This window comes from Capricornis sumatraensis, chromosome 6 (genome assembly GCF_032405125.1).
Source record: "Capricornis sumatraensis isolate serow.1 chromosome 6, serow.2, whole genome shotgun sequence".
Classification (NCBI taxonomy): domain Eukaryota; kingdom Metazoa; phylum Chordata; class Mammalia; order Artiodactyla; family Bovidae; genus Capricornis; species Capricornis sumatraensis.
Genome location: NC_091074.1, coordinates 25137052 through 25161050, shown reverse-complemented (window position 1 = coordinate 25161050; position 23999 = coordinate 25137052). Strand labels below are relative to the sequence as shown.

Genomic DNA, 23999 nt, shown 5'->3' with positions numbered 1-23999 from the left:
TTCTGCTAAAATGCAAATAGGTACATGGGTTCTAAAATAAATTCTGAATTAGTTTTTTGTAAAGTTAACCTTGTTTTTCATTTATCTGTTCCAAGATCATTGCAAGATGAAGAATTTATTTGTTAAAGATATAAGTCAAACACATAAAAGAGACAAAATAGATGACGGCTGTGTGTCTTTTATTTGTGACATTTGAATTCTTAAACTCACAAAGAACTGATTTCATAAATATCCTTTAGTTTTATTTTCCAGTTTAATTGTTTTTTATTGTTAGTTTGTTGTTATAACCAAACCCTTAATCACAAATGGAACTAAAATTATGCTAAATCTTTTTTCTTGATGCAATTAGAAAAGATACTGAAAAACTTCAAAATTAGAACACTTAAAGCTAGTAAAACAGCATAATTGTCAGATTAGAAATGGACTCTTCCCTCTAACAGTTACAGAAATCCTTATTCTTTGAAAAAGTCTTGTCCAGAATTAATAACTCCCAGAGGGAATAGCTTGTTATAAAAATATTTTTGTTGATATGTTTTTAAAGTAGAGGAAAAAAACCATTATTTCCCAAACATGCTTTGTTTGGCTAATTCTAGGAGAGAATCACCTATTTCATCAAGAGTCATCATTTTATTAAGAAGTAAAAAGACCAAAGGACAACAGTATTATCCAAGTGACACATCAGACTCCTTTCAGTGATTTTGCCTTTGGACGCATTTCTTGTACTTTTCCTATGATATTTCTTTTATTCACAGTGTGATACCCATGGGATGTGGAAGTGACATAAGGGTAGAGACCATAGGAAGTGATGCTTCCAGCAATGACCAGAATGACATAATCACCACAAATGATGAGAGAAATTATCCATGTCCCCTAATGTTTCGCCAATGAAAAAGGGAATTAAAGCAACTCAGTGTAATCTTACAAAGAATGCTAACAGTAGAACATTCAAGAAGATCGGACAAAATGGTGTTGCAGAATATAAATAAGGATTTAGTATGAGCAAATATAATAGAAAATTTATAAATGTATAAAATCAAATCAGGAGTTAGCAAAGACACAGTACAGTATGGAGAAAGCATGCAGGGATTTCTTACATGTTCTCTGCTGGTTATATCTATAACGCACAGTGGCATAGACAGCTTTGGGAAGGCTTCAGATTGAAGTATAGAAATGTTAGCAATGGCACAACATGACTTCCAAGAGAATTCAGCCAATGGGAGATGATAAACGAGGAAGGCTAAAGGACAACTGGTAAGAGTCTTCAAATAATTAGTGGATGTGCAAACAAAGCTCTCATTTAGTATGTTTTTACTTATGTTTTACTTTTTAAAGTTTTTGGATATTTGTTAATGTGGGACACTAGAAAAGGTGAGCTGAAACTCAGAGACAATATAATAGTTAACTCCAGTTGAATGGAAAGGTTTCACATGGAATATGATCTGGGGGTTACACCAGAGAATGCTGCAGGGTTTCTGTGCCTGAAGACTGTTGAGAGGAGAATGGGTTCTTCACCTGGAAAAACCTACCAAAAACCTTCCAAACTGATATGGTTTGGAAGGTTGTAGAAGGAATAGCTAAAAAAAAAAAAAAAAACAACCCCTCAAAGTCACTTCCACTTATCCTGGCCCTCAGAAATGAGCAAACACCCCAGGAAGAGAATGAACAGTTTCAGAAGCAGAAACTGACCCCAGATGAGTATTTCTCAACCTATTTTTTTCACTATCATCTGCCTAAAGAGCCCTTTTAGACATTCTATTCCTAATCATTCCCCATCCCCATGAAATTTTAATACTAAACACATACTTTATATCTGTGCACATACTGTGGCTCCTTGGGAGGGCCATGACTCAGTGTAATATCTAAGATTTCCTCCCCACCTAAATCAGTTTTTGCACTCTTGGGCAATCACCTTTCATGAAAATACGTGCTCTCTAAAATAAACCATCAGTCTGAATGGGAGGTCACTGAGGATTCGCAGAAAAAAGATATATATATTTTAACTATGGCTCCAGGGACCACAATAAATTCTCACTATCCAGCATACTCGTGCATTGCCTGCAGAAGGAAACTTTTAGCTTCTCCTTCCCCCTGTGACACAGGAAGAGATGAATTCTTTGTCACTGCGACAACATCTAACTGCAATGGCTGTAATCTTTTGGAACTTCTCGACCTCTTTGGAACATTAAAAAAGGAAAGCAGTCTCACACTCTATAAAACGTATGAATATTAAATTTCAGAGGTTTATGATGAATTATGGAACTTAATAATGAATGCATCAGCCAGATGACACCTCCCCCACTGATCAAGCTTAGTATTTATCATAAAAAGAGACAACAGAACATTACATGCTTCCTGGTGTGATGCAGAAGGAAAGAAACAACATCACTTACATAGTGTTCTGGCTAAAAATGTTTAACAGAATCTAATAATGAGGAAACACTCAGAAAAAAATTCCAGATTGTGGGACATTCTGGAGTTCAAAGCAGCTTGAACTCTTTAATAATGTCAGCGCCATGAAAGACCCACATAGTTGCACGTGCGCGCGCGCGCGCACACACACACACACACACACACACACACACACACACAGACCCCAAACATACATAAAAAAAGGACTCTAATCCATTAACTAAAGAGATTGACAACTGTGGGTATATGGATGTCACTGTAATCTTTTCCTTTTGAAGTTCCCACTTTGACATTTCTCAAAAAAAAAAAAAATCATAGATGCATCTATTACTCAACTTTAAAATAATAGTGGGAAATGAGGGGAGCCAGCCAGGTCAGAAGGAAGAAGCCAGGTGTCAACTGCAGATCCAGAAAGCAGAAGATGCCTGAAGGGCCACAGGAGCTCAGATCTGCATTTGCCAGGAGAAGTTCTCAGGATGTAGTCAAGCCAAAGACATAAAAAATCGCTTGTAGTGATTTTCTTCACAATTTGCCAAACAAAGTTCTGTGGGAATAGGAACCATCTATAATTAAAAAATAAGAGTGTCTTGCTAGCACTTTTCCTAGAAGTGCAGTGAACAATATAACCATGAGGAAATTGTTCCAAGAAGTTAAAAAAAAAAATCCAGATTTTTTTTAATTGAGTGGAAATTTCATATGGACAGTTAATAGAAAATAAACTTCGAAAGAATTCATAACAAAAGTCTTCAGTGTCCATCATCCTACTTGATTAGGCATTAATTGAAATGTCAGCTTTTTCAAGCAAACCTCCTGTGGTTTTCCTTGGTGCCAAACTTCAGGGTTCCTTCCAGGACCTGGGCTCCGTGCTATCATTTCTCCGTCCCACTGCTCAACACTCCCATGTGGCACTTACTGCATAGCGCATAGGTCAGGAAGACGGGCTCATCTGTCTGTTCTCTGGATCCTTTAAACCAGAAATGATGCTGAAAAAATCTCTATCTTGTCCTCTCAAAGTTACTTAGGAAGCAAACAAAACCAAACCAAAAAATGGTATGTTCGTTCTTGATCAGAACACAATATGAAGAGAAGTAGCAGCATTTGGATTCCATGGGACGGCATTTGACAAAATACGAAGCAAGGGTTGGTTTGCTGGGTTAGGTCAACAAAGAATGCCACAGTGCCCAGAGAGTCAGTCCTTAGTTTGGACCAAAAAAAGGTTTCATGCCTTTCCAGGCTCTTGTGGCAGCCCCAGATGGCTTTCACATGTCACATGTAATGAGACAAAGTCAGAGTTGTTAAGTTATTCTTTAATCAGTATTACATTAAAATTCACTAATACATTCTCATCTACTTCCCTCCACCAACTGCTATTTTGTCAAATTCAAATGATCACCGGAAGTATCATCACCCCCTAGTTACAGACTCTTGGGACCACCACAGTTTTGCTAATGAATCAGTGAAGGCAACATTACTTCAGCGAAAAGTCAGGTAGCTTTCAAAAGGCAGGCTGCAGCACAGAATGAGTCTGTCTGCTGGGATCCACACATTGGCAAGGATGGAAGAAGGAAGACGGCTCCAGCTTGCCTGTTACCTTGGCAACCATGGCAGGAGCATCACCCGGGCAGAAATTAACTTTGTTTTGTAATGTCAAATGTAGGCGGAGGAGGTGGGGGTGTGGAGGAACAGGAAGAAAACATCGACTGGATCTAGAAGCTCAGAGGGCCGGTTGGGAAGATAACAAGTCAATGGGCTGGGTGTCTGAGCTACAGGCATCAAATTACCCATTGTACTTTCCTCCCCCCCCAACTGAAATCTCAGTATTACGTTGAGACAGCCACCACACCCTTTAATAACGAACAAACACTGCACTAATCTGGCTCAGTGCTTCTGCTGATCATTCTTGGTCATTTATAACTTCCTTTATTTCTCTCTTCGGAGAAACAGGAAAAAAAAATCTTGACCGGAAGAGACAAGGAATGGCGTTTTGTTTTTTTTTTTTAAAAAAAGATACTCTGTTCAGGGTGAACTGGTAACTAGCCAGCCTTAGTCTAGAGACCAGTCTCTTCCCTGCAGTGAAAGAGTGCAGACGCTGTTTGGGGCAGAGACAAACCACCCCGTGGAATGGTCCCTGGTAAAACTGCTTATGGGGAGAAATTGCGCGGATGCTGTGAGCCGGCGGGCGTCAGACCTCCCAGCCGAGACCACAGCATCAAGGGCCAAAGTCTGCCAAGACGGCACAAGAAGACTTGTTAAGGGAAAAACTGGTTGTACATCCAGAGTTCCAAAATTCACTGGGTACTTAGAACACACGTTACAGAAAAGGCAGCTGGCTGAGGAGACAGGTAAGTAAGTAGAATAAGGACCTTGGGCGCAAAACCTGAATTTCAGCAAAGCTTAGGTGTCAGGTCACAGGCAGAACTGCACAACTGCGCTGTGCGTGTTAAGTGCAGGGGCATCCTTTCTCCAGGATGGGCGAGGGGTGGTCCTTCCCTCCTGGCGGGTCCACAGGTCACGCTAGCAGCACTCAGAGGGGTGAGAGCACATGAGGTGAGCAGGGAACCACTCTCCGGAGTCACCGCTGGTCTCCAGCTGGGCCTGTTCCTGGCAGTAGGCGCGCCTCTCCAGCCTGGGAAGTCTCCCTCCTGCCCGCCTGGGCCGCCAGGAGGAAGACAGCTTTCCTCTTTCTTCCGGAGGGTAAGGTGGGGCCGTTAGTGACACATCCTGCTCGTCATCTCTTTCTGGAAGGCAGGGGGAGAAGGATGGTTAGGAGTAACTATAGGCAGAGCAATGACTTGTTGAAGGATTCTGAAAATGCCCTCGCAACCTCTGGAGCCTTTAAACAGGAGAGTACAACCATGGCCCTGGAATAAGGTTCAGCATACAGATGTGTGCCTGTTGGCTGGGCTTTTTGTTTCTTCCTTATTTTTTTTTAATATATCAGAGCAATGTTTAAAAAACTTAGCCAACTTGCCAAAAATCCAGATTGCACTGGGTTTCAGGAAAAACTGCAAGATCTAGAGCCACTGGATAGCTGGAGTCAAGAATGGCTGTCCTCTGTAGATGGAAAATACTCTCTCCAGTTTGCCCCAGTCTCCACTACTCCCAGCTATATGCCCATCAGGAGTCTTAAGTATCATTACTGATTGATATGGTTAATTGGATTTTTCTTAGAGAACACAATTTCTCTTTCCCTAAGATTCGATCAAAGGTAGAAGAACAAAAGCTAGCTTCAGTGCATACAAGTCAAGAAAAGTGGGAGGAAGGACATTTCTTAATAGAAATGAGGAATAGCCCAGTGTGTCTGACAGGCAACCATATCTAGCTCGCCTTTCACCACTCTCATCAGCTGCCTGGTTCTTGCGGGCATTTACAGATCTCAAATGTGCCATCGGTTCTCTTTCTCGGGGCCTCTGCACAGGCGAGACTCTTGCCCGTGGCCTGCTCCTACGAGGCCCTGTCCTCCTTACTCAACTAATTGCCATTCATGTTCCCAATTCCAGCAAGATGGCTCTGACCTGCCTGGGAAGCCTTCCCGCCCCACCCACTGGGGATTTGCCACAACTCCTGCCTTTGCCCACCTGGTTTGTACATCGTGTGTGTGCGTGCACGTGTGGACGGCAAGCATGTCTGTCTGCTCTACTCAACTGTGAGCTCCAAAGTGTCAGGAAGAAGAAATCCTCACTGAACCCCTCATATCTAGCCACGTGTCTGGCACAGGGCAACAGCTCTTCTTTCATCCCCAAGAACGGCCTGGATTGCAGGCTGGGAAGGCGCCTTGTACCTTGTGGCATTTAGGACACGTTTCATGTTATTTTAAATAGTCGAATGAGCTGCTTCCAAGTTCCACCTGCTGTAGAGCTGATGCAGCTGCTACCTCTCTTGTGCACTCTGACCCATGATCACCCTCCAGCCAACACTCTTTTCCCCACAGGAAACATCTGAGGAAACAGGTCTTCCCTGGTGGCTCAGATGGTAAATAATCTGCCTGCAATGCAGGAGACCGAGGTTGGATCCCTAAGAGGACCTTGCAAACAGGCATGCCAGTTGCTCAGAAACTCTATCAGAAAACCATAGCAGTGTGTTGATTAAAGAAATAACCTAGTACAACAGAGCAGAGCTAGGTAAATACTTTTGCACTCATAATACTAAATAAGGCAATTACTTCAAGATACATATATTGAAAAATTAAGTGGCCATTTAGTTATGCTCAGTACTTGTACTAAGGGCCAGGTACCTGGGAGATGAGGTCAGTCTTCTCAAGGAGGTATACAGTTTATCAGGGGGAAAAAGATATAAAATACAATGATATAAATGTAACTCTTTAGAGGAGGGGATGATGCACAGTAGAACCCAATCCACCCACGTTTAGACTCTCACTCTGTCCTCACTGGGCTTCCCTGATGGCTCAGTGGTAAAGAAGCTGCCTTCCAGTGCAGGAGTCTCGGGTTCCATCCCTTCGTTGGGAAGATCCCTGGAGAAGGAAATGGCAACCCACTCCAGTATTCTTGCCTGGGAAATCCCATGGACAGAGGAGTCTGGTGGGCTGCAGTCCATGGGTTTGCAAAGAGTTGGGCACTGCTCAGTGATGCCCACAGACAGTACATGGTCTGTCTTTGCCACCTCCGAATGTGACCTCCCTGCGCCTTTGGGTTTTAGCTCAAGTGGACCTTTTCTAGGGTTACCTTCCCAAACCTCCTCTTCAGCCGTTTCATGGCACCGTTCTTCACAATTGGAATAGTCTATTATCTGTTACATGCCTGCTTCCTGGATTCATCCCTTGTAAGATCTTATAAGATCCATGGAGAAAGGGGCTGCGCCTGCTGTCTGCTCTTTTCCCAATGCCTGGCAAGTGACGATGGAGAAAGGTTTGTCTAATCCAGCAGTGAATGGGCCCACAGCGTCCTCATCTGTGAGCTGGAACAGTGATGCCTACTTGAGGTGAGTGGGAAGCTTGAAAGTATTGATATGCATGGACTCAGTACACGTTCACACAAAGAGTCAGACACGACTGAGTGACTGAGCATGCTTGTTGGAGGGAAGCCCGGCCGAAGCGGAGCCTGCAAAGGCGCTTCTGTGGCTGGAGCAGAGGGGCTGGGGCAGGATGGGGGCACAGGACTGAGGAGACAGGGAACCACACAATAAGGTGTGAACAAGGACCCAGGCACTTGGTGTGGGGGATGGAGATGATGACAACCTTAAAAGGGGTTTGCTGCTCCTCTGTTAAGCTTCCAAAGGTTCTTGTGTTTTTGGTTAACTTTTTAAGACAGAGAAAATGAGGTAGGAATGCAAAGTACGTGTGTGTGTATGTATCTATGTGTGAAAGAAAGAGACAGATGAAGTAAAGGAGAGATCATGGCATCAAGACAATTTTGGTTTTATAACTAATTCTTGTAATTATTTGCAACTGGTCAGTGTTACAGAAAGAAAAGATGATTTGGGTGGTTATATCATTGTCTGGGTAATACTTTGACAGAAGAGAAATTCAGGCCTCTGAGCAGAAGTGATGTGCTCAGGGTGAACGGGTAAGGTGAAGGGTAAACTGCAGAGCCTCAATGGGAACGGTTACTTCCGTCAAGAGCCTCAGTGGGAACGGTTACTTCCGTCAAGAGCCTCAGTGGGAGCGGTTACTTCCGTCAAGAGCCGCAATGGGAGCGGTTACTTCCGTCAAGAGCCTCAGTGGGAGCGGTTACTTCCGTCAAGAGCCTCAGTGGGAGCGGTTACTTCCGTCAAGAGCCGCAATGGGAACGGTTACTTCCGTCAAGAGCTGCAGTGGGAACGGTTACTTCCGTCAAGAGCCTCAGTGGGAGCGGTTACTTCCGTCAAGAGCCACAATGGGAGCGGTTACTTCCATCAAGAGCCTCAATAGGAACGGTTACTTCCGTCAAGAGCCTCAGTGGGAACGGTTACTTCCCTCAAGTGAAGGCCTGCTGTCCGCCAGGCTCGGTTTCCCTCATGGCTCCACAGGCATCACTTCGTATAACCCTAACTCTGATTCTGTGAAGGAAGATTTGCCATCCCCATTGGCCTGCTCAGGAAACTGGCACAGAAATGGAGAATGACTTATCAAAGTCACACAGAAAGTGGAAGAAGTGAGATTTAAACTCAGGTCTATCTGGGTGCAAAAGCCGGCTCTTTCCACTACACCGTGTGATCATGGTTTAGTGTCTCTGAAACAGTCTTATGACTATGCATTTGGATGCCAGTGACTTATTAATTAAAATATATTAATTACAGGTGGTTGCAATCATTCCTGACTGTTCAAAATGCCAAGGAGATACTTTTTTCTTTACCCAGACCGATGCCACTTTGAATTTCAAGTACAGTGGCTAAATACTAAAACATTTATGTCACTAAATACTCAAAACTTATGCCACAATTATGGACACTAGAAATATGGAAAGCTTTTGAAAAGTTTGAGAGGATATGGAACCTCAGCAAAGGTAGAGTGAGTCTGTGAAAAGCCAGAACCAGTGCTTTGCTCACCACGCCATGCAGCCTCACACACAAGAGAAAGACTGTTTATGAGGAAACTTCTTAACATTCTTACAGGGAATGAAGGGTTGAACTAGATCTGAAACGTGAGGCTCAGTTGGATCCACCCTTCAAAAGCCTATAAGCTGAATGGACAAGGAAGTTGTGGTACAGATACACAAGGGAATATGACTCAGCTATAAAAATGAATGCATTTGGTTCAGTTCTAATGAGGTGGATGAACCTAGAGCCTATCATAGAGTGAAGTGAGTCAGAAAAAGAAAGACAAATACCATATTAACGCATAATATATGGAATCTAGAAAGATGGTACCAACGATCCTATGTGCAGGGCATCAAAGGAGACAGAGATGTAAAGGACTCAGTGGGAGAAGGAGAGGATGGGATGACTTGAGAGAATAGCACTGAAACATGTACATTACCATATGTAAAATAGGTAACCAGTGCAAGTTTGATGTATGTATCAAGCAGGGCACCCAAAGCCTGTGCTCTCTGACAACCTGGAGGGATAGGGTGGGGAGGGAGGTGGTCGATTCGTGTTGGTGTATGGAAAAAACCGTCACAATATTGGAAAGTAATTATCCTCCAATTAAATAAGTAAATAAATAAATAATTTGAAGCCTACAGGCTTCCACTACTGTATTCTAGTGATTCCCCACTGGGTGGCGCTAATGGGCCGGCTTAAAAAAAAATGTGGTTCTGAGGGAAAAAAAACCTCAAACTAAAAAAACCCCAGCTAATATTGGGTTCCATGGGTTTCCTCTCCATCAGAGCCCTCCTGCAGGCATCCAGCAGAGCCAAACACATTCTTTCTTACAGGGAAAGAGGCCTGAACAACAACTATGCAGTTTGCTCTTTGAGGATGAATTTGCTATTGCAGGAGTTACCTGAACCCACCATGTCATATTAAGTCCACTATGGAACTCCAATCCGGAGGAGGGCATGGCAACCCACTCCAGTATTCTTGCCTGAAGAATCTCATGGACAGAGGAGCCTGGTGGGCTACAGTCCATGGCATCGCAGAAAGTCAGACACAACTGAAGCGAGAGCACGCCCGTTCGCAAAGAACAAGTGCTTAAGAGGTTTCTTGCAAAGGCGGTGCGAATTTTCTGAGAAATGTTCCTAAAGTCTGTATTTGGCTTGTATACAAAGACTATTCAAGCACCTGGATTTTATAAAATCCACACTCCAGTATTCTTGCCTGGAGAATCCCATTGATGGAGGAGCCTGGCAGGCTACAGTCCATGGGGTTGCAAAGAGTCGTACACGATTGAGTGACTAAGCAACAAATTCTTAAGAAAAAGGTCAGGATTTGGTTGTGCTCCTTCCGTGCCACTGCTTACATAAGGCAGTAATTAATTCTGTAAAGAACCCCATTCCCTACTCTCAGCAGAACAAATTTCACACTCTACAGCCTGGCAAACAAAGCTCTTCCTAGCCCCAGCCACCAACCCTGCCCACCTCCGGTTGAAGCCCCGCCCACTCACCACAGCTGCCAGGCAAACTAGAATCTTCCCCGGGTCTCCAACAGCCCATTCTATAAGGCTTCTAGTAGCTTCTCACTGACTGTTTCTTCTATCTAAGAAATGCCTTCTGCCCTTCTATGCCTGGCAAACTTTGACATCCTTCAAGATCCAACCATCAAAATATTCTGATTTAGGCACTTGGAAGACAAAGGAAGGGGAATGGTTCCAACTAATAATTAAGACCCAAATTCCAGTTTCCAATACTATATAGGCTGTGTTAAACAATTGAAGGTGAATGGATGAACTCTTAACAGAAAGGTGTATTTGTGTGTGTATGTGTGTGTGTATTTATGTTGTGATTTTATATATATATATAAAGTTGTAAAGTGAAAGTGTTAGTTGCTCAGCTGTGTCTGACTCTTTGCAACCCCATGGACTGTAGCCTGCCAGGCTCCTCTGTCCAAGGGGTTCTCCAAGCAAGGATACGGGAGTGGGTTACCATGCCCTCCTCCAGGTGATCTTCCCCACCCAGAGATTAAACCTGTGCCTCCTTACATCTCCCGCATTGGCAGGGGTTCTTTATCACTAGTGCCACCTGGGAAGCCCAACAGTATATTTGGTTTGATCCAATTATTTTAGGGAAAAATATAAATTATGAGTCCAGTATAATAAGTTCACCTCTGGGTGAATGAAATAATGTATGTTTTCTGTTTTTGGTATTTGCCTTTTATATATTTTCTAGATGTTTTTAATACAAATGAAATTTTCCTAAAAAACAAGCTCTAGGCATTTAAAAAATAAAAAGAGAAGTAGGCAAAATCTCCAAATTGAAATTATATTTAGTTCTAGAAACAAAGTTAAAATGATGTTGCCTAGTCTTTGTGAGGAAAGGTGGTGATAAATGAAACCAGCGTATCTTTTGCCCAAGATACTCTAGCACTTCTGTTGTGATCTACACATTTTAAAATTAGAGATCTCTGCCAGCCTTTGAAAGATTTTTTTTTTAATATACATGGAACAAACTTGCATAAATTCCAGGAATCAAAGCTTATTCTTATCTCTCAGTGTAGCCATTTTTAGAACTGGCCACAGAGGGAATAAATGGTCCAAAGAAGTAAAATGATTTATTCCAGGTCCAGGTCACACAAATGATTTCTTACCTGACCGAGACTATGAAGAAACCAACTGACTTACGTTTACTACACCCTACACACCATCATACATTTTAGGAATTGAATTTTCACATGGAATAAAGAAATGTGATATCTGCTAAGTGCCAGTCATCATGCTACCATAGCCATATGAATAAGTCAATATTAGGAATTCTAAAAGCAAGTTCCAAAAAACAGTGATAAAAATCACAGAATCACAGACTGCTGTTCAACATCTTTATTCCAGAGATGTGAAGAGAACTTGAGAGGAAGGGAGTGACTTGCTGAAGGCTGATAATGGCAGCACCAGAACTCCTGACCTGGGGACTCCGCTCCGAGTTGATCTCAGAGAGGCAATTTGTGCAAACAAGGATTTCTCAGAGTCACCTCAGCATGCTTCATGTAAAATTCCTCTAGCATTGTTGACTCTCCATCTAAACCTAAAACCTAAAGGTCTCTCTCAGCATTCACACCAGTTCCCAGCTACAGCATTTAACGTTGGTCTGGACTCCCCAGCCACCTAGCCGTCACTCTCCAACTCCCCTTCTCTACTGTGAAATCCAGGGCAATGCCCATATATATATATATGTTTTCCTTTGCTCTTCTCTTCCTAAAGCACCTTCCTCCCAACTCCAGCCTCCTTCAAGGGTCTTGATCACTGTTCCTCCTCAGGGACACCCTTCCCATCTCATCCCCATGAAGTCTCAGGTGCTCCTCTTTTGGTTTCCCTTCGTGCCCAGAGCATCTCTCACGTTGTTCTATGATAGTTTATTATTTCCCGGTTCTGGCAAGACATTGTTCTTGAAGAGATGAACCATGCCTTATTCCTGTTTGGACCCTGGTGCACAAGACCTGGCACGTACTAGGTGCTTTAAAAATACTCGTTAATTAGACTAAAATCCAATGAAGAGGAACAATTATTAGGTCTTAAAGTCCCTGTAAAATGAGAGCTGGAAAGAGATACAAACTGGATACCTTACTATGGGGGTGTGCACTTATGTTTATTATGAGTGCATGTCTGACTCCTTGGAACCTCATGGACTTGTCTCCCACTAGGCTCCTCTGTCCATGGGATTTACTTCTTGTTTAAAACTCTGTGAAGTAGGCAATGCTTTTTCTAATTTACAGATGAGGAAACAGAGGCTCAGAGGATTGAAGTAACTTGCCCAAGTTCTCATAGCTAGCAAGTGGGAAGGATAAAGGTTTGAGTCCAGATGTGTTTGACTCAGAAACAAAAATAATTAAACAAACAAATCCTGTTTCTATTACTCCACTGGGAGGGGAAATAAAAGCAAAGGAGTGAGGTTCTTTGTTTTTCTAGTGTTTTAACATGTGTTGGACCATAAAGAAGGCTGAGAGTTGAAGAATTGATGCTTTTGAACTGTGGTGCTGGGGAAGACTCTTGAGGGTCCCTTTTACAGCAAGGAGATCAAAGCAGTCCATCCTAAAGAAAATCAACACTGAATATTCATTGGAAGGACTGATGCTGAAGCTGAAGCTCCAATACTTTGGCCACCTGATGTGAAGAGTCAACTCATTGGAAAAATGCTGGGCAAGATTGAGGACAGGAGAAGGGGACGACAGAGGATGAGATGGTTGGATCGCGTCACTGACTCAGTAGACAGAGTTTGAGCAAACTCCAGGAGATAGTGGAGGGCAGGGAAGCCTGGAGTGCTGCAATTCATGGGGTCACAAAGAGTTGGACACAATTGAGCAACTGAACAACAATAAAACATATGTTTGCTTTGGAAGTCCTACAGCAACAGCATTTTAAAGCCAATTTCTTGTTTTCAATTCACCAATTTTCTGCTAATTCTGAGAAACAAGGAGAAAAGGGGAGGAAGAAATATTGGAAATAAAGTCATGATTGAGAAAGAACAGGACACAAAGAGATGAAAGAAAGGTGGGTGTGGGAGGCATAGCAGTGTGCTAAGAATGAGAAGACTGTGCCCAAAGCTTGGTGAAAAAGCCCTTTGTGTAAGCGGGCCCCGCCCCACACCAGCCACCACTACAATGAGGTAGTTTGAAGCACACAGAATAGCATCAGATGCGGCACTAAGGCAGAAGTCAATGACTTCTCAGCTCACAGAGCGCAGGCACACACGCATACACACACGCGTGCACACACGCACACGGCTCTTTCCTTCTCTGATAACGGAGCTTCACCAACACGTTAAAGGCAATATTCGAGGTTTTAGTCGAGAAACGGTGACTCCCCCCCAAAGGGCCCGGGGTGGGGGTGGGGAAGCGCTCCTGTTAAATGCTTCCTTGAGTCCAATCAGTGGTAGAGCCTCTGGACCCAGTTCCTCGAAGCCCCCTAACCTGGAGCACGGCCATGCCTCGCCTGTCACCAGTCTCCTCTCAGATAAAGACAGATTTCGGAGAGTGGGTGTGAACTGCAGCGTGAAATACAGAGACCACATTTCCGGACAGACTGGGGGGACAGGATCTGAGTAAAACACTATGAGTGAGAAGACTTTTTCATTCCTGACAGCAGTTAGCGCCCCTCTCCACCCTGGGTGGGGGCAGTAGCCAGGTCGGAAAGACGACTTTCTGTGGGCCCTCCACCCTACAAATGCCATTTCTTAAAGACTTCAAAACCTCCAAGTTGTATCCATATTATCCCTTTCTTTCTTTGCTGTTGGCTATTTTTCCCTTCCTTAACAAGTGTGTGGGTTGAAAATGGTGACCATCTCAAAAATTTCATTTCTCAAGGGTCTGCTAAGCATGCCCCCCCACCCCCCCATCCACCCCCATCCATTCCAATGTGCTGCTTGCTGATGCCTGGGCTAGGACTTCACCAGAATCATCCCTAATCCACCTGCCCCTCAGGGTCCTCAGATCCTGTCAATACCCATTTCCCTCCAGCAATGTTTCTACACTGGAGGTCAAGCAGGTGTTTTGCTATTTCCTCATCTCAGTATCTAACCCACTGGGAGCAAAGCAAGTCCCTTTGGAACTGGCAGTTTTCCTGGAGAAGCAGAGAGGATAAGAAGCAAAGGGAAAGTTAGCCGGCATCAGCAAGGATGCTGTGATTGTCAGCTAAAACGCATGGGGCAACATGGGGTAACATGGGGTGACTTCTGAGTGTAGATAGGGACAAGGGTTCAATGAGGACTCTTATAGCATTATGATGCTGTGAGAAGGGTGCCACACTAGTGTCAAAACAACTACAGGGGTAGACTTCCCTGGTGGTTCAGTGGTAAAGAATTCGCCTGCAATCCAGGAGACCTGAGTTCAATCTCTGGGTCGGAAAGATCTCCTTGAGGAGGACATGGCAACCCACTCCAGGATTCTTGCCTGAAGAATCCCATGGATGGAGGAGCCTGGTGGGCTACAGTCCATGGGGTCACACAGAGTCCAACACAATCCAGTGACTAACGTTTTCAATTTTCACTTTCCATTTTTCATCTCACATGCTAGCAAAGTAATGCTCAAAATTCTCCAAGCCAGGCTTCAACAGTACACGAACCGTGAACTTCCAGATGTTCAAGCTGGATTTAGAAAAGGCAGAGGAACCAGAGATCAAGTTGCCAACATCTGTTGGATCATGGAAAAAGCTTGAGAGTTCTAGAAAAACATCTACTGCTTTATTGACTACACCAAAGCCTTTGACTGTGTGGATCACAACAAACTATGAAAAATTTTTAAAGAGATGGGAATACCAGACCACCTTCCCTGCCTCTTGAGAACTCTGTATGCAGGTCAAGAAGCAACAGTTAGAACTGGACATGGAACAACAGACTGGTTCCAAATTGGGAAAGGAGTACGTCAAGCCTGTATATTGTCACCCTGCTTATTTAATTTATAGACAAAGTGCATCATACAAAATGCCAGGCTGGATGAAGCACAAGCTGGAATCAAGATTGCAGGGAGAAATATCAATGACCTCAGATACGCAGATGACACCACCCTTATGGCAGAAAGTGAAGAACTAAAGACGCTCTTGATGAAAGTGAAAGAGGAGAGTGAAAAAGCTGGCTTAAAGCTCAACATTCAGAAAACTAAGATGATGGCATCCAGTACCATCACTTCATGGCAAATAGATGGAGAAACAAGGGAAACAGTGAGAGACTTTATTTTCTTGGGCTCCAAAATCACTGCAGATGGTGACCACAGTCATAAAATTAAAAGACATTTGCTCCTTGGAAGAAAAGCTATGACCAATACCAATAAAGGTCCGTATAGTCAAAGCTATGGTTCTTCCAGTGGTCATATATGAATGTGAGAGTTGGACCATAAAGAAAGCTCAGTGCCAAAGAATTGATGCTTTTGAACTGTGGTGTTGGAGGAAACTCTTGAGAGTCCCCTGGACTGCAAGGAGATCCAACCAGTCCATCCTAAAGGAGATCAGTCCTGAGTGTTCATTGGGAGGATTGATGCTGAAGCTGAAACTCCAATACTCTGGCCACCTGATGCTTAGAACTGACTCATTGGAAAAGACCCTGATGCTGGGAAAGATTGAAACTGGGAGAAGGGGATGACAGAGGATGAGATGGTTGGATGGCATCACCAACTCGATGGACATGAGTTTGAATAAGCTCCAGGAGTTGGTGATGGACAGGGAAGCCTGGCGTGCTGCAGTCCATGAGGGTTGCAAAGAGTTGGACATGACTGAGCGACTGAACTGAACTGATTTCTCTTCATCCCCTACCAGATAGTCTCACCAAGTTCAAGTGACTGCAGAATTTCAGGGCCTGCCCCCCGCCCTTCTCTCCAGCCTGGCACGCACCTTGCTTCTTGTTTGTTTCTACAAGGAGAGCCCCATTTCCTGAGTCAGTCACCTGTTCTTCCATTCAGGCCCTGCCTAAGTGTCTCCAGATGGGAGACAGAGCTTTTAGGGAAAGGGAACAGGACTCCAGGGGTGAGGGAAGAGAGAAGGAGGATTGGGCGGGCCCCAGAGCCGGCTTCTAACAAGGTGCTCTGGCAGCCACCACTCAGACAGTACTCCCTCAGCTCAGAAGGGCAGTGTTTCATTTCACAGGGGAACTCAGGAAAATATCAGGCTGCAGTGAAATCCTTGGAACGAGAGAGAGGAGGAGAAAATAAAAGCAAACGAGAAAATACAAAACATCCCCAGCCACTCTCTGGCCTGTCCCTGTAGGGTCAGCTAGTCTTCAGAAGGTGGAAAGAAGGGCGGGGGCTCCCCCCACCTGCAGACACAGGGCGGCTGCGCAGCTCAGGCCCAGAGCCACCCGGCCCTCCCTGCCAGAGGGTTTCTCCTCTCGGTTTCTAGAATCCAAATAGCATGTACGGCAGGAAATGACAGTGACCTTGACAGTTCCGTGGGGGCTCCGTAAGAAGCCTCTGTTCCGCCCAAGGTGCAGGACCGAACCACTGAGACTCGGCCTTCGCTGCAACAGGGCCTCTCAGTGCGCTCACCAGTGCGACCTACTGGGTCTCCCGGGTGTACTGGCCCACTCAGAGCTGTTCCGCAGGAGGTCCGAGCCCTGGGAGCTGCCCCCGTCTCTGTGGCCCCGCCCCCTGGGCTAAGCGCCCTTTCTTCTGCGCTGAGGGCCTTGAGGCCCTGAGGATGCACCGCCTCCCAGAGGTCCTGTGGGCGGGGTTTCCGGGCCAGAAGTTTCTGTCCTTTAGGGCAAACTTACCACAGTGTAAAGAGGTGCCTTGGGCCAGACTCAAGCTCCGTGCCTGAACACTTATTAAAAGCTTTTTTTTTCTTCTTTGAACTTTTTATTTTGTATAGGGGTATTTGTTGACTATGCCAAAGCCTTTGACTGTGTGGATCACAATAAACTGGAAAATTCTGAGAGAGATGGGAATACCAGACCACCTGACCTGCCTCTTGAGAAACCTATATGCAGGTCAGGAAGCAACAGTTAGAGCTGGACATGGAACAACAGACTGGTTCCAAATAGGAAAAGGAGTACGTCAAAGCTGTATATTGTCACCCTGCTTATTTAACTTCCATGCAGAGTACATTTTGAGAAACGCTGGGCTGGAAGAAGCACAAGCTGGAATCAAGATTGCTGGGAGAAATATCAATAACCTCAGATATGCAGATGACACCACCCTTATGGCAGAAAGTGAAGAGGAACTCAAAAGCCTCTTGATGAAAGTGAAAAGAGGAGAGTGAAAAAGTTGGCTTAAAGCTCAACATTCAGAAAACAAAGATCATGGCATCCGGTCCCATCATTTCATGGGAAATAGATGGGCAAACAGTGGAAACAGTGTCAGACTTTATTTTTGGGGGCTCTAAAATCACTGCAGATGGTGACTGCAGCCATGAAATTAAAAGATGCTTACTCCTTGGAAGAAAAGTTATGACCAACCTAGATAGCATATTGAAAAGCAGAGACATTACTTTGCCAACAAAGGTCCATCTAGTCAAGGCTATGGTTTTTCCAGTGGTCATGTATGGATGTGAGAGTTGGACTGTGAAGAAAGCTGAGCACCAAAGAACTGATGCTTTTGAACTGTGGTGTTGGAAAAGACTCTTGAGAGTCCCTTGGACTGCAAGGAGATCCAACCAGTCCATTCTGAAGGAGATCAGCCCTGGGATTTCTTTGGAAGGAATGATGCTAAAGCTGAAACTCCAGTACTTTGGCCACCTCATGTGAAGAGTTGACTCATTGGAAAAGACTCTGATGCTGGGAGGGATTGGGGGCAGGAGGAGAAGGGGATGACAGAGGATAAGATGGCTGGATGGCATCACCAACTTGATGGACGTGAGTTTGAGTGAACTCCGGGGGATGGTGATGGACAGGGAGGCCTGGCGTGCTGTGATTCATGGGGTCACAGGGTCGGACATGACTGAGCGACTGAACTGAACTGAATAACCTATTAAAAATGTGGTGACAATGTTAGGTGAACAGCGAAGGGACTCAGCCATACATCAATTCATTCTCCTCCAGACTCCCCTCCCATCCAGGCTGTCACATATCATTGAGCAAGACTTCTGTGTGGTATACAGTACGTCCTTGTTGGTTATTCATTTTAAATATAGCGCTGTGTACATGTCTATCCCAAACTCCCTAACTATCCCTTCCTACCAGCAACCATAAGTTTGTTCTCTAAGTCTGTGAGTGTCTTTCTGTTTTGTAAGTTCATCTGCGTCGTTTCTTTTTAGATTCCACACATAAGCGACGTCATATGATACTTCTTCTCTGTCTTATTTCACTCAGTATGTCACTCTCTAGGTCCATCCATGTTGCTACAAATGGCATTAACTCATTCTTTTTAACAGCTGAGTGAGATTCCACTGTATTCTTACTGTCACTGTGTCTGTAAAGATGAAGAAAGAATACCAGGGGGAAACCGACACCAGTCACCTTAAATGATTTTTAGAACAAGACTTTATAGATATTAATAACTAGACTGAATGAATGAATGAAGCAGTGCCAGATCACAAAATATGGCATGAGCAAGATAAGCAGTAGTCTCTGAGCCTTAATCAACAAAAGTGTATTGTGTTGCTGAAGAGTAGTGTCCACACTTCCGGCCCTTCTCTCTTTGAGCCATATTGTGCTCAATGCTTTGTACTCATTACTCCATTCAGTCCTTATAGCAGTCTTCTGGGGTGAGTGATTGTATCCTTATTTTACAGATGGCAGAGCTGGTTACAGGTTATGTACCTTGGTAGAAGTCACATAGTTCATTAGGGGAGCTAGGGTTGAAACTTGAAAATCTGTCTTCCTAACTAGTCCACCTTAGCGCAAAGCATTGTTCTGAACAGATCTTCACTCATATCTGTAAGTGCTTTCTACTGAGTCTTTGAGACGGTGGCCGTGGAGGGGAGGGAGCTGGGAACCAGGTCATGAAGGGCGCCCCCAGTGGGGTGGGGTGGGGAGGCTGCGGACTTTCCTTGCTAGCATCCTCAAGTCTGAAGTCAGCCAGACTACAAACACCTAAAAAATTCTCCCAACTTTAGGTATACACGTGAGCCAACCATCACACAAGAATTTAAAATGCTCTTTCTGCATTCTTTTCAGAATGTGGATGGCAAATAAGAAAAGAAAGTAAGAATAAGCCAAAAGAAATAAAAATAGAAACATGGCAGGCCAGACCTTCCTACACAGGAAAGAACAACATTTTTTGATTAATTCTGTTCCTAAACAGCAGTCGACATCACTAGCACACAGGGCGGTCCCCCTGGGTGTGTGTGTGAATATGGGCACGTATATGCACGACCCCAAGTACACGCATACATATGTGTGCACAGATAAACACACAGACCTGCCACCCACAGAGAATATTTATTCATACTCGTACGAAAATCAAACTGCTGTTCTGTCCCCTAATCCTGCAAACATTAAAAGTAAGCCACTTTATGTAAACACATTCAGTCTCTTGATTTACACTAGTTCTTACAAGGGCAGAGCTGCACATTTTTGAAGCTCTCTCCTTTAACCACAGGAGATGGGTTACAGAGGCATGGCTGGCTGCCTCATCGCGTATCATGAAAGAAAGAGCATTAATCAAAAATGCTTGGTCTTCAGGACTTCCCTGCTGGTCTAAGAATCCACCTGGCAGTGCAGGGGACACAGGTTCGATTCTCTGATCAGGAAACTAAGATCCCACATGCTGCTGAGTAACTAAGCCCGTGAGGCTGCAGATACTGAAGCCCTCGTACATACTCCGGAGCCTGTGCACCACTAGAGAGTAGGCATGCTTCAAGAAAAATCCCACGTGACTCAACTAAGACCCATCGAAGTCAAATAAATAGATTTTTTTTGTTTAAAAAGGCTCCTGCAATAGGAGATAGTTTGAACTCAACTCCTCTGAAACAAAGACAGGAAAATTTAAAAACAGAAACAAAAAGTTTCATCATCGCTGCATTTCTCAAGACCTTTCCAGCAGACCCCTGTAGGCCCCCATGCTCTTTACCATTCTGACTCACTCTGCAGATCTGCTGACACGCCCTCCCCTCTCCCGTCCTTCTGGCTGCGGCACTGTCACTTAGCACTCGACCATGACGGAGCATGCGTGCAGGCTAAGTCGCTTCAGCTGTGGCCCGTTCTTTGTGACCCCATGGACCATAGCCTGCCAGGCGCCTCTGTCCAAGGGCTTCTCCAGGCAAGAATGCTGGTGCAGGTCGCCATGTCCTCCTCTAGAGGCTCTTCTTCTTGATATAGGGATTGAACCTGCAGCTCTTAACATCTCCTGCATTGGCATGGGGGTTCTTTACCACTAACGCCACCTGGAAAGCTCCCTGACAGTGCATGGATCCAGCCTAATTTCTGCTCAAAGCGATCCTACCTATAACCCAACAAGGCACAGTCTCAGTCTGTCTGGCGGTCGGCTGCTGCCCTGTCTTCCTTCCCATCTCTGCCTGCCCCACCTCCTCCACAGCCCAGGATGAGGTCCACACAGCTATAAGGGCTCTGCCTCCCTGCCTCCCACACCCTGTGTGGGTCAGCACAACTGGATTCGTTTACAGCAGATGCTTCTTAAGCCCCTTGTTTTGAGATGAGCTGAGGGTGACTGGGAGTTCCAGAAAAACATCTACTTCTGCTTTATTGACTACACCAAAGCCTTTGACTGTGTGAATCACAACAAACTGTGGAGAATTCTGAAAGAGATGGAAATACCAGACCACCTTACCTGCATCCTGAGAAATCTGTAGGCAGGTCAAGAAGTAATAGTTAGAACCAGACACGGAACAACAGACTGGTTCCAAATCAGGAAAGGAGTACATCAAGCCTGTATATTGTTACCCTGCTTATTTAATTTATATGCAGAGTACATCATGCAAAATACCAGGCTGGATGAAGCACAAGCTGGAATCAAGATTGCAGAGAGAAATATCAATAATCTCAGATACCCAGATGATACCACCCTTATGGCAGAAAGTGAAGAAGAACTAAAGAGCCTCTTGATGAAAGTGAAAGAGGATTGTGAAAAAGTTGGCTTAAAACTTAACATTCAAAAAAAAAAAAAAAAAAACCTTAACATTCAAAAAACTAAGATCATGGCATCAAATCTCATCACTCCATGGCAAACAGATGGGGAAACATTGACAGACTTTATTTTTGGGGGCTCCAAAATCATTGCAGATGGTGACGGCAGCCATGAAATTAAAAGACGCTTGCTCCTTGGAAGAAAAGCTATGACCAACCTAGACAGCATATTGAAAAGCAGAGACATTACTTTCCTGACAAATATTGGTCTAGTCAAAGTTATGATTTTTCCAGTAGTCATGTATGGATGTGAGAGTCAGACCATAAAGAAAGCTGAGCACTGAAAAATTGATGCTTTTGAACTGTGGTGTTGGAGGAGACTCTTGAGAGTCCCTTGGACTGCAAGGAGATCAAGCTAGTCAATCCCAAAGGAAATCAGTCCTGAATATTCATTGGAAGGACTGATGATGAAGCTGAAGTTCCAATACTCTGGCCACCTGATACAAAGAACTGACTCATTGGAAAAGACCCTGATACTGGGAAAGATTGAAGGCAGGAGGAGAAGGGGATGACAGAGGATGAGATGGTTGGATGGCATCACTGACTTAATGGACGTGAGTTTGAGCAAGCTCCAGGAGTTGGCGATGGACAGGGAAGCCTGGTGTGCTGCCGTCCATGGGGTCACAAAGAGTCAGACATGACTGAGCAACTGAGCTGAACTGAACTGAGGGAGACTGAACGCACACATGCCCTCCGAGGGATGGAACAGATTTTAGTGTGGCCTGGTACCCACCTGTTGCGTTGCCCAGCCCTTTGAGGACAGTATATATGGGCGGGCAGGTAAGGAATCCCCCATTTGCTCCTGTCACTGGCCTTTTCATGTGGACGGGGTGGAGAGGGAAAGGTACAGAGGGAAAGCACTCCCAGTGCAGGTTAGGCTGCAGACTCAGACTTTTATTCATCCTGTGAAATCAGAGAAGTTTAATGGATCTAGCTCTTGATGACATTCAGAAATTCCTGAAGAAGCACGATTTGTCATTCTGGGTGTGACCTGAACTTCAAGGGCATGGGTGCCTGGAGGAAGAATTTACCTCCCCAGGAGAAAACAAAGGACTCCATAGAAGAGGGTCAGCCTGGCTGAATTCAGCACAGGACACAGCTTGTCATCACGTAATAAGACCTCTATCGTGTGTCTGGTGAAAACGTAGAGACTTTTCTTCCTCAGTTGGCCTGTAATTGAGGAAGTTTGTAGTTTCTTAGCAATCTCATTCTTTCGGTGGACACAAAGTATTATGCTGGGTAAATAAACATGAAACAAACTGAATTTTCATTTTAATAAAATAAGCCCCATTGCTAGGAATTTACCACCAGTTGAAACGTGTTCTCAAGCTCCCAAAAAAAGAAAAGTAGCCTTCCCAGAGTTTAGGGCCTGATCACCATTCCCACTTTGTTACTTTCATCTGTATGAGGGTGGGGGTCATGGTCCTTCTCCTATGGAGAACTGAATTTGAGGAAGGTTACATGGGGTTACATGGTTAATACCTGGCAGAGTGACCAAGGTTATATGGTTAACACCTGACAGAGCAAGAATTTGAACCATGATCTGCATCTTGTCCACAGCCCTTGAAATCCTATTTTTGCAGCCCTTGGCCCAAATTGAAGCCCACCTATTTTGTTTCCAGGTGGCGTTAGTGGTAAAGAACCTGCCTGCCAATGCAGGAGCATAAGAGATAGGTTTGATCTCTGGGTCAGGAAGATCCCCTGGAGGAGGGCATGGCAACTCATTCCAGTATTCTTGACTGGACAATCCCAAGGACAGAGGAGCCTGGTGGGCTACAGTTCAGACAGTTGCAAAGAGTAGGACACACCTGAAGTGACTTAGCATAGCACACAGCACATAAGCTAAGAATGGTTTTGAAACAGTTGAAAAAAATCAAAAGAATGTTTCCTGATGCCTAAACATATGAGATTTAATTTTCAATCCCCAGTCAATAAAGGCGAGATTGGAACCCAGTCACACCTTTTGTTTATGTGTCATCTCAAGTTGCTTTCGCATGTTGAGTAGTTGTGATGGAGACAATTTACGTCCCAACAAGTCAAAACACTCAATATCTGGATCTTTTCAGAAAAAGTTTGCTGGCACTGTTCTGAACCCTATTGGTACCTCCAGCAGTGGGACTCTATGGTTTTAAAGTCCACGTGATTATAAATGGTCCCCTTTCCAAAATTAAACCTAGCTATAAAAAGTTCAATATCTCTATCTTGAAAAACAGCAATGCTACATGAGGAAGAAAACACATGTGAAATAAAAATGGAGTAAACTCTGTATGTTCCTGCCTCCCTGATAGCTAAACTTCGATGACTTTAAGAGCACATCACTTTCCCGACAAACATCCCTATAGTCAATGCTATGGTTTTTGCAGTAGTTGTGTATGGATGTGAGAGTTCGACCGTAAGGAAGGGTGAGCATCAAAGAATTGATGCTTTCGAACTGTAGTGCTGGAGAAGACTCTTGAGAGTCCCTTGGACAGCAGGGAGATCAAACCAGTCAATCCTAAAATAAATCAACTCTGATTATTCACTGGAAGGACTGATGCTGAAGCTCCAATACTTTGGCCACCTGAC

General features: G+C 44.4%; 1 protein-coding gene across 1 annotated transcript in view; it reads right to left on the bottom strand.

Moving 5' to 3' along the window:
- Nucleotides 1–4391: 4391 nt before the first annotated feature.
- Nucleotides 4392–23999, bottom strand: part of MOB3B (MOB kinase activator 3B) — a 140087-nt gene continuing 120479 nt past the window's right edge. Inside the window, exon 3 of the mRNA XM_068974330.1 lies at nt 4392–5147. Within this exon, the coding sequence (XP_068830431.1) occupies nt 5118–5147 (30 nt within the window). The 3' untranslated portion in view covers nt 4392–5117. The remainder of the gene's footprint in view (nt 5148–23999) is intronic.